Source organism: Temnothorax americanus, unplaced genomic scaffold (genome assembly GCF_048541705.1).
Source record: "Temnothorax americanus isolate GAGA-0224 unplaced genomic scaffold, ASM4854170v1 Scaffold154, whole genome shotgun sequence".
Lineage (NCBI taxonomy): Eukaryota > Metazoa > Arthropoda > Insecta > Hymenoptera > Formicidae > Temnothorax > Temnothorax americanus.
Window position 1 is genome coordinate 123178 of NW_027509291.1, and position 9673 is coordinate 132850.

General features: G+C 39.7%; 1 protein-coding gene across 1 annotated transcript; it reads right to left on the bottom strand.

Annotated features, from left to right (window-relative positions):
• Nucleotides 1-1443: 1443 nt before the first annotated feature.
• On the bottom strand, nucleotides 1444-5204 carry LOC143895354 (uncharacterized). The gene has a single exon (XM_077402409.1). The coding sequence runs from the start codon at nucleotides 4921-4923 to the stop codon at nucleotides 2680-2682; it is 2244 nt and encodes a 747-aa protein (XP_077258535.1). The 5' UTR covers nucleotides 4924-5204; the 3' UTR covers nucleotides 1444-2679.
• Between the last annotated feature and the right edge of the window lie 4469 nt (nucleotides 5205-9673).

Consider the following 9673-nt stretch of genomic DNA (forward strand, 5'->3'; position numbering starts at 1 on the left):
AATAACGCCATTGATTTTTCATATGCAATTGTTTAACTTATGTTCTCGATGCACACGTGAGTCGAATCTTCACGTATAATTGCGATTATTTTCACGAATTATGATTTATTCTATGGCTACTTGCCAATTATTTAAGTGTACGAAGCACTATATTGTTCATGAAAAGTTACTTATCGTTTAATTTAGTTCGTTCTTCAAGCATTAACATATATATTATTGATTCAAAATACATATAATCTGAATTACCATATAAGTTACTGTGCCGATTGATAGCTAGAAAGAACGTTATATTGCAGTTACCGAATCTCACGTAATATTTATAAGAGACTAAATGTTCACTCGAATGCTTCACGTTGCATATGTTCCTTTTCTTATACTTTAAGTGAGATACATATATATGAATTGGGATCGATGAACTCTCAATCGACACAGTACTTAAATTATATGCTTTGTATAATATTGCTCCAATTATTTAACCTGCGTTTGAAATTATATGCTTAACTTGTATGATCCTTTCTTGAAACAGAAACAAAGATTGAAATCACTTGGTGGTTTATCTGGTTGAGAATCAGAATAACGGATTTCTGTTCTCTTAAATTCAATCTTGATGAGAGACTAATTTCTTTTTATGACGCATGAGAAAGGATTATGCAAGAATAATTCAATATTGTCTGATTCTGTGCTTATTCTATATGTTCTTGATAAAACATTAATTCTGATAACTTTACTGATTGTAATCAAACCACAGCGAAAATACACAATCTCTTTACCGACTAAATCACAAGTAAAGTATCGTTCCCTTTTTTCTATAATTTCTAAAGCTCAGGTTCCTGCGCGAACTTGTACATTTCAAACATTATCAATATGTATGTGCATTTATTGAATAGTAAAGGTCTATCCAGACAAACTTGCATAGCGCATAAACATAAGCATAAGGAAATTGATTGGTTCATATACATGTGCATAAGGAATTAGACCAATCCATTTCTTTATGCATATGCTTATGCATCTATGCAAGTTAGTCTGGATTGACTTTTAGAGCCTAGACAAACTTGCACACACACATAGGTGCATACATATTGATAATATAATATAATAATAGGTGTACAAATAAGTCTCCGCCGTTTTACAATAGATGGCCCCACCAGGAGGTTATGGTTGAAATTGTCAGATGTAAAGTGTTATATCGTAAGGTTGGACATCTGGCAACACCATAAACTTGACATAGTATTGTAAGGATGGCCGAATTAATTGAGAGATGACTCTTGGTATATATATATATTTGATAACTGGTACAAAGGTATTTTTGGGAACGAACGTAATTGCGACTGGATCGGACTCTGGACTATTCGAGACTCTTCCTGCACGGACTTGTACGAACGTGTACGGCGACCGTCAGAAGCGCGGCTCGCGCCACACGATCTTTAGTTACTAAGCGCCCGATGCGCCCTCCGCATATCAACCGGATAGACCGGCGACTGCGCGCCACCTACATGCATCGCGACACTAGCGCGGCTTTATGCCATGGAACAATCAATATACTTCAAGGATTCTTACAGCTTCGGCCAGCCTGCAATCACATTCGCCTCGAATGTGTTAGACACAAACAAATATAAAAACAAAACGCAATACAAACTTTCGCAATATGAACTTACGTGCTAATTCGAATACAATATTTTCCACGCATTTAACTTATACATTTGCTGCTTATATCTAACGCAACTTAATATCTATGGGGGTAGGACTGGTTTGACTAGGGGTTTAAACTTATCGGGTGACAATATTGCATTGTACGGTCTAGGCGTTTCGTTAAACCCTGGGATATCCGTGATTACATAACGATTCTTATTAAGAACTTTCGCCAACTGGTACGGACCCTTATACTTAGGTTTAAGCTTTTTGCTTTTGCCAACTTTGGACTGTAAGTCTCGCACTAAGACACAATCGCCTACTTTGTACTGTGATGGGGTCTTATGAGTCTTATCATAGTACATCTTATTATACTTTTTAACCCGTTCAGTCGCTTCAATCGCTATATCTTGCCAACATTTCGAGCTCGAAGCTATGGTAGTTTGATTCAGCTTTATTGGTAGCTTGACTAAAATACGCAATTGGCGTCCATTGGCTATCACTCTGTCTTTGAAACAATATGGCTGCTAATCCATGCGAACTTGCATCCGTATGCAACTCTGTTTCAGCATCGGGGTTATACAACCGTAATACCGGATATGACGTTAACTTTTGCTTCAGAGTATCAAAGGCTTTAATATGTGCTTCTTCAAAACTGAAATCAACCCATTTTTTAAGCAAGTTATACAACGGCTTTGCAATCAACGCGAAATCTTGGATAAACTTTCTAAAATAGTTTGCTAAACCTAGAAACCGTTGTAGTTCATGCACGTTCCGTGGATAAGCATAAGCTTTAATCGCTTCTGTATGCTTTTGACTAATAGATATACCTGCGGACGATATATCATAACCTAAGAATTCGATTCTTTTTCTAAGAAATTGACATTTCTCATAATTCAACTGGAAACCATGTTGCTTCAAAATCCAAAGCACTTCTTTAAGCGTTTCTAAATTATCTTCGACAGTTTTCGACGGAATAAAAATGTCATCAACGTATACAATCACTTTACGACGACGGATAAGATCCTCAAGTATTATTTTTATTTGTTTCTAAAATTCAGCTGCTGATTCGCTCCAACCGAAAGGTAACACCGTTGACTCGTACTGACCGTCGGGAGTCGCGAAAGCGAAATATTTGGTATCGTCAGGGTGTACTTTAACCTGGTAGAAACTATCTTTTAAATCCAACGACGTAAAAACTTTATTATCCCTGATTTCTGCGATACAATCCTCGATCACGGGGAATGGAAACTTTTGCTTCCACATTCTAGCGTTTAACGGCCTAAAATCAACGCATAATCTTAACTTGCCGTTTTTCTTTCGCACTAAAACGATACGGGCACAGTAGGGTGAGGTACTCGGTTTAATAATACCGCGAGCTAGGAGATCATCAATAATCTCTCGGACTTGTCTCCTTTCTTCGTACGCTAAACGACGCAGAGCATACGCGTATATCGACGGATCACGTAACTTAACTCTAACCGCGTAACCGTTATCAACGACGGGGATGTCAGCTTCTTCAACTTCCCGAATTACTTGTTTCAGTTTTTCTTTCACGTCTTCACCAAAATCAATTTGATAATCTCTTTCCGTTTCAATAGCCGTACAAATATCTGTAGTCATAAAATCTTCCGGGAAAAACTTAATGTCACTGACTTCCTTATTTGCATGCAATGACAACGTAACTTTATTTTCCATAAAATCACGACCAATGACCAGATCATATGTAAAATTATCTTTTTCTAAAATGTATAGATTGAACTCGTATTTTTTATTGGGATAGGAATCCAAAGAAATTGAAGCTCTGACAATGCCCTTAACCGGAATTGGATAATCATTTAACGTAGTAAACTTACGTTTCGTCTCTATCACTTTACTCGAATCATGTAAACCGAACTTTTTACAAATTGCATCTTTTACAAACGATACCGGACTTCCAGTGTCCATTAACGCTGACAAGTCACAATGCTTACCGTTTAGCTGCACAATCTTAACGATAGGGTCTTTAATTGGAATCACCGCCGCATCCTGCTGCACTGCTGCGACTGTTGAGATCGGCACTTCCGCAACCTCTGCCGCTGATTCAGATGCAACCACAGTAGACTCTGAGACATCGTCCTTGTCCTTGACCGCTGCTACCGCTGCAGGCGATTCACCGGGTGTCGAAGAATTCTTCTTCTTCCATTTAGGGCAATCCACTTTCCGGTGCCCTTTGCCTTTACAGAAAAAGCATGTGATCTCGGTGTCTTTACAGTCTTTTTGGCTGTGGTCCTTCTTTCCACATTTCTTGCAATTAATAGCCTTGTTGTCGCTCGATTTGTGGGCGTCAGACGATTTCCTTTCGAATGTACCAACGGCGGATGTTATCTGGCACATTTGATCGACGAATTGCTCGACTGACGTGGCAGGGATCGCTGCCGCTGTAGCTCTTAATGACCTCTCGGCAATACCTCCGATCAGTAAATCCACTGTATCTTGAATAGGTACACCCTGGTTATGCATCAACGCCAACTTATCTATGGCGTATTCCTGGAACGTTTCCTTAGACGGCATCCATTTTCTGGCTTCGATCTTCTGCATGACCACGTAGAAAGGAAGTTTTCGCTCGAACATCTTAAGCAATGCTTGACGACAGCCCATCCATGAAGTCAATACCGGGCCTGACTGCGTATTGTACCACTTCTTCGCCAATTTCGTTAATTTGCTCGAAGCCGCGAGCAATGTTACATCGTCGGCTACTCTGTGGGCGAGAGCGACTTGATCAACTCGCTGCACCCATCGCTGCACATTTTCGTCGGATCCACCTCCGTATTCTGGGATCTGCGATGCCAACAGATGAACTGCATTGGCAGGAGAAACGGAACTCATGACTGAAAGTCTGGAACCTTCCATACTTCCGTGTGTGAGTGTTGACGGTATGTGTGGTAGTGTTGCTGCGTACTGCGATTCGGGAGGTGCCGGCGTGGCATCATTCAATCGCTGCACATTACTCGAAATTTGCTGCAAGAACTGCTGCTGCTGCGTAGCCATTTGTCCCATTAATCGTTCAAAAACGTTGGTGAACGAGGATATGAGCTCGTTCTGTAATGGCGGTTGTTCTATATTCGACGGCGCCTGCGTCGACTGAACCGTCGCGCCTCGATTTTCTGGCGGGTCGGCCGGACGATTCCTCTCCACATGTAGCATAATGTAGTCGATTAACTGATCTCTCGTTCCTGTGACGGGAAGACCAAATTTGGACGCTTGTTCCTGAAGCTGCACGTGCGTTAACTCGTCGAGTTCCTTGCGTTCCATTTTCCGGATCGACACTACACGCGCGCACTCGAATCTCGTGTCCTTGAGCCCCGTGTCTCCGAGCCTCGCTTCCTTGAGACTCGTTCCTGATACGATCTTGAAATTCGTGTCCTGAGCCTCGTGTCTCCGAGCCTCGCTTCCTTGAGACTCGTTCCTGAGACGATCTTGAAGATCGTGTCCTGAGCCTCGTGTCTCCGAGCCTCGCTTCCTTGAGACTCGTTCCTGAGACGTTCCTGAAGCTCGCGACGAACCTCGATCACTACCGCTTGCGGAACACTTCTGTTTCGTTACTGAAAGACCGATACTTTCGCGCTACCGTACGCTAACTGTTATAATCGGCCGCGATAACCGTGAGAACCGGATTGTCATCCCACTTCTAAACTGTAAGGATGGCCGAATTAATTGAGAGATGACTCTTGGTATATATATATATTTGATAACTGGTACAAAGGTATTTTCGGGAACGAACGTAATTGCGACTGGATCGGACTCTGGACTATTTGAGACTCTTCCTGCACGGACTTGTACGAACGTGTACGGCGACCGTTAGAAGCGCGGCTCGCGCCACACGATCCTTAGTTACTAAGCGCCCGATGCGCCCTCCGCATATCAACCGGATAGACCGGCGACTGCGCGCCACCTACATGCATCGCGACACTAGCGCGGCTTTATGCCATGGAACAATCAATATACTTCTAGGATTCTTACAGCTTCAGACTGTAATCGGCATCACATAATTCTTTTCGTGCGAAAATGTCGAATTTTGAGCCAAATAAGCGTCATTTGCGAGAACTTTTGATTTATTTCTTTAATTTGAAGAAATCTGCAGCTGAGGCGCATCGATTGCTTGTAGAAGCATATAAGTTGTCGTGAGTGGTTTCAAAAGTTTAAGAACGGTGATTTTGACGTCGAGGACAAAGAACGTAGCGGAAGGCCGAAAGTGTACGAAGACACGGAATTGGAAGCATTATTGAAAGAAGAATCGTGCCAAACGCAAAAAGAACTTGCACTTACATTAGGAGTGACTCAACAAGCAATTTCACATCGTTTAAAATTGTTGGAAATGATTTTTTTTTTATAAAAAACGGCGGAAACTTATTTGTACTCTTTATAAATGTATAACAGAAAGATTATGCATTCTCATATTTACTCAATTTACTGTAACATATACACTTACTACTCAATGTATACACATACTTATTGATAGTATATATAAGTATAGCAGGCAATTTATGCATTCATATCATATATACCGTAACTCAACATATGTACATTTAGGGTATACATGTGCATAAGAAAATAGACCAATCCATTTCTTTACACATATTGTTGCGCTCGTCCGCGCGTTCGCTACTCACTCACTCGCGCACACACACTCGCGAACGGGGCGCGTAATCCCGTTGCCGGGAATAAGTACTCTCGGATGGAAGAGAACTGGTTTAATCAGCAAATATAGTTTTTACAAGAGAGCTCGTGAACACGTCCGAACGGTCCAGCTGTTCAAGAACAAAATCTGACAGTCATTCCGAAAATCAATAAATCAATAATTAAATATGTCCCGTTGTCAAGAAACGCGCTTTGACTCGAAGCTTCCGCAGAGCGCAGCCAAATTCAGCCCACGGGTAACGGGTGTCACGGTACGGGCGCAACAATATACTTATGCACCTATGCAAGTTTGTCTGGATTGACCTTTAGGACCTAGGCAAACTTGCATAGATGCATAAGTATATGTGCAAAGAAATGGATTGGTCTATTTTCTTATCTGGATTGACCTTTAGGGCCTAGGCAAACTTGCATAGGTGCATAAGTATATGTGTAAAGAAATGGATTGGTCTATTTTCTTGTGCACATGTATACCCTAAATGTACATATGTTGAGTTACGGTATATATGGTATGAATGCATAAATTGTTTGCTATACTTACTATCAATAAGTATGTGTATACATTGAGTAGTAAGTGTATGTGTTACAGTAAATATGTGAATGCATAATCTTTCTGCTATATATTTATATTATATTATCGATATGTGTGTATGTGCATACACATTGACTAGTAAATAGTAAGTATAAACGTTTACTGAATTGATACAATAAGTATGACATGTATACTTACTAATCAATGTGTGCACATATATTGATAATCTATATATACATATATAAAATAGAATGTTTGTATGTCGGTATGTCTTTTCTTTATACATTCTTATACTATTCGACCAAATTTTTACCAAAAGTATATAAAATAGGGGTAGAATTTCCCGAACAGTGTTATAGAGTGTATAGTTTTTCAATCTTTTTGGAAACTGGTATCCGAAATTTTTCCAATTTTTCGGGAAATAATTGATTGAATCTTAAAGAATATAAAACAAGGGTAGAATTTCTCGGAAAGTGCCATACAGTGTATAATTTTTTATTACCGATCTTTTTGGAAACCAGTATCAGAAATTTTTCCAATTTTTCGGGAAATAATTGAAGGAATGATGTCGTTGATCGGTAAGTAAAATATTGGAAAAGCGGAAATGACTCAATAATGAAACTCGAGTAGAAAAAGACTGGTTACGATATGTTTAATCCATGATGCGGTCCGATTTAAAATTAGAGGCATTTAGTTATGATTCAAATTACGAATATCAATTTCATTCAAAAGTAATAATTGGGAAAATGGATCCAATATGTGATCATTGTCAAACAAAAAAATTTAAAACAAGCATCTAGAATGTGTTATTCATGCGGAAAAGTTAAACTACCGTCTTTAAATCAACTACTCGACCACACTCCTTATGTTTGTCTACAATAAAAATATTGAAACACAAATAAAGCCGTTTAAAAAAAAATGAATCCCGGGCGAAGTCCAAGTAACTAGCTAGTATAAAATATAAGTATAGCTGTAGAGGACGAGGGGTAAGAAGTGTGAGGTGAGGTTCTGTCACCATCTGTCACTATCATAGCAAATGAGTTTTTCAGTATTTAGTAAGTGAATGTGTTGCATACTGTGTTTACGCGAACGTTACTTGTGTAGTAACTTACGATAATTCACTCTGCGTCAACGGGGTTATTCTGTAGTAACATATAATAATTACTCCACGTAAACGGGGGTCTCTGCGTTTACGCGGAGTAAATTATTGTAAGTTACTACAGAAGTAGCGTTTGCGTAAACACAGTATGCAACACATTCACTTACTAAATACTAAAAAACACATTTGCTATGATAATAATACTCCGTTTACGCGAGCGTTACTTCCGGCATTGCTTCCGGTGCGGCCGCAAGGGCTACACCGTCCGCACGTGCCCGGAGTGCGAAGAAGGCTGGAGAAAGGAGGGCCCGTTCAAGAGGGGCAGGGACCACGACAGGGGCCAGGCGCCCCCGCGGAAGCAAGAACCACCGCCCGGAACACCCCGTTACTAGGTCCCTACCGGTCGTTAGGAGAGGGGGCTAAAAAAATTTTTTTTGTTCTCTTATTTTGGAAGAGAAATCCGGACAATGCATTCGTCGTTTCTTTTCTTTTTTTGTCTTTAGGTCCTCCGTTCGTTCGAGTCGCTGCCAAATGTTTTTTTCCTTCCGTCCTTTTTCGCATTAGCTCCCACAACCCGCCCCCCGACTTTCTTTTCTATCGAGACACAATGTCGCGCCTAGGAGCGCCTCTTTTGGAGGCCACCTCATTAAAATTATTAGATAATGTTTTATTTCTTTGTGTGTTGTGTAAATAAATTGATATATGAAGAAGTTTAAGAAAGATCCTTAAGGGGATGCTAAAGCTAAGGCCAAACTTCCTCGACGTCGGTAATGTCAACTCTGTCAACTAAAGCAAAGGCCGACAACACGAAACTCCGGTTTCAGTGTTACCAACTAATTTCAAGTTCTATGAAGTGGTGTATGTCTGTACACGTACACACACCACTGAATTGCTCACACGGATGCACGGTAGAGAGACATATGCTATAGACGCGGCAACGCCGCGCGGCGTTGCCGCGTCTATGGATTCTTTAGCAATACGGCCTGGGGCCCAATTCTCTAACGATAAACGTATGCGTAAACTCTGCTCTAACAGAAAAGCTGCAAACTTATTGGCTAAAAACTGTGCGATAGCTAATCACGTTGCAGCCTTTCTGTTAGAGCAGAGTTTGCGCATATGTTTCTCGTTAGAGAATCGGGCCCCAGAACCTGAAAATGCTTTCTGGCCGTCCGTAGCAGAAGGCAGTAACGTATCAAGGCTGATAAGCACCCGCTTTTTAATTACATATATATTCTTATGCACACATGCGTATATATGTATATAATATGTATCTAATTATTATGTGTATGTTTATAATTGTTTGATGACAAATAATAACAGTAGCATAATTGAGAATGTGAATTAGTATACATAATATATATTGACGCGGGTACTTATTAGACTTGGCAATTTACTGCATCTCTTGCACCTCAAATAATTTTTTTCTTGTAATGTAAATGAATGATGTAAAACTCTTTCAAAGGATCTCTATCCATTCTTGATGGGGTAAAATAATAACTTCTATAACACAAATGCAATAAATATTAAATTTATAGTATTGATTTATATAACTAATTTTATTCTGTCTTTATATAGAAAAATATACACTCAGTCTTAACATCAAAGTAGAGGGTAACGCAGCTGATGAACAGTATAGATAACAAACTGAATAAAAATCTTAATTATTATAACATAATGATATTAATAATTAAGATATTTATTTAGTTTGTTAATTATCTATAACTGCATAACGTGCA

What these genes read in the sequence shown, in the direction of transcription:
- LOC143895354 (XM_077402409.1), bottom strand. Translation starts at nt 4,923, where the DNA reads ATGGAACGCAAGGAACTCGACGAGTTAACGCACGTGCAGCTTCAGGAA.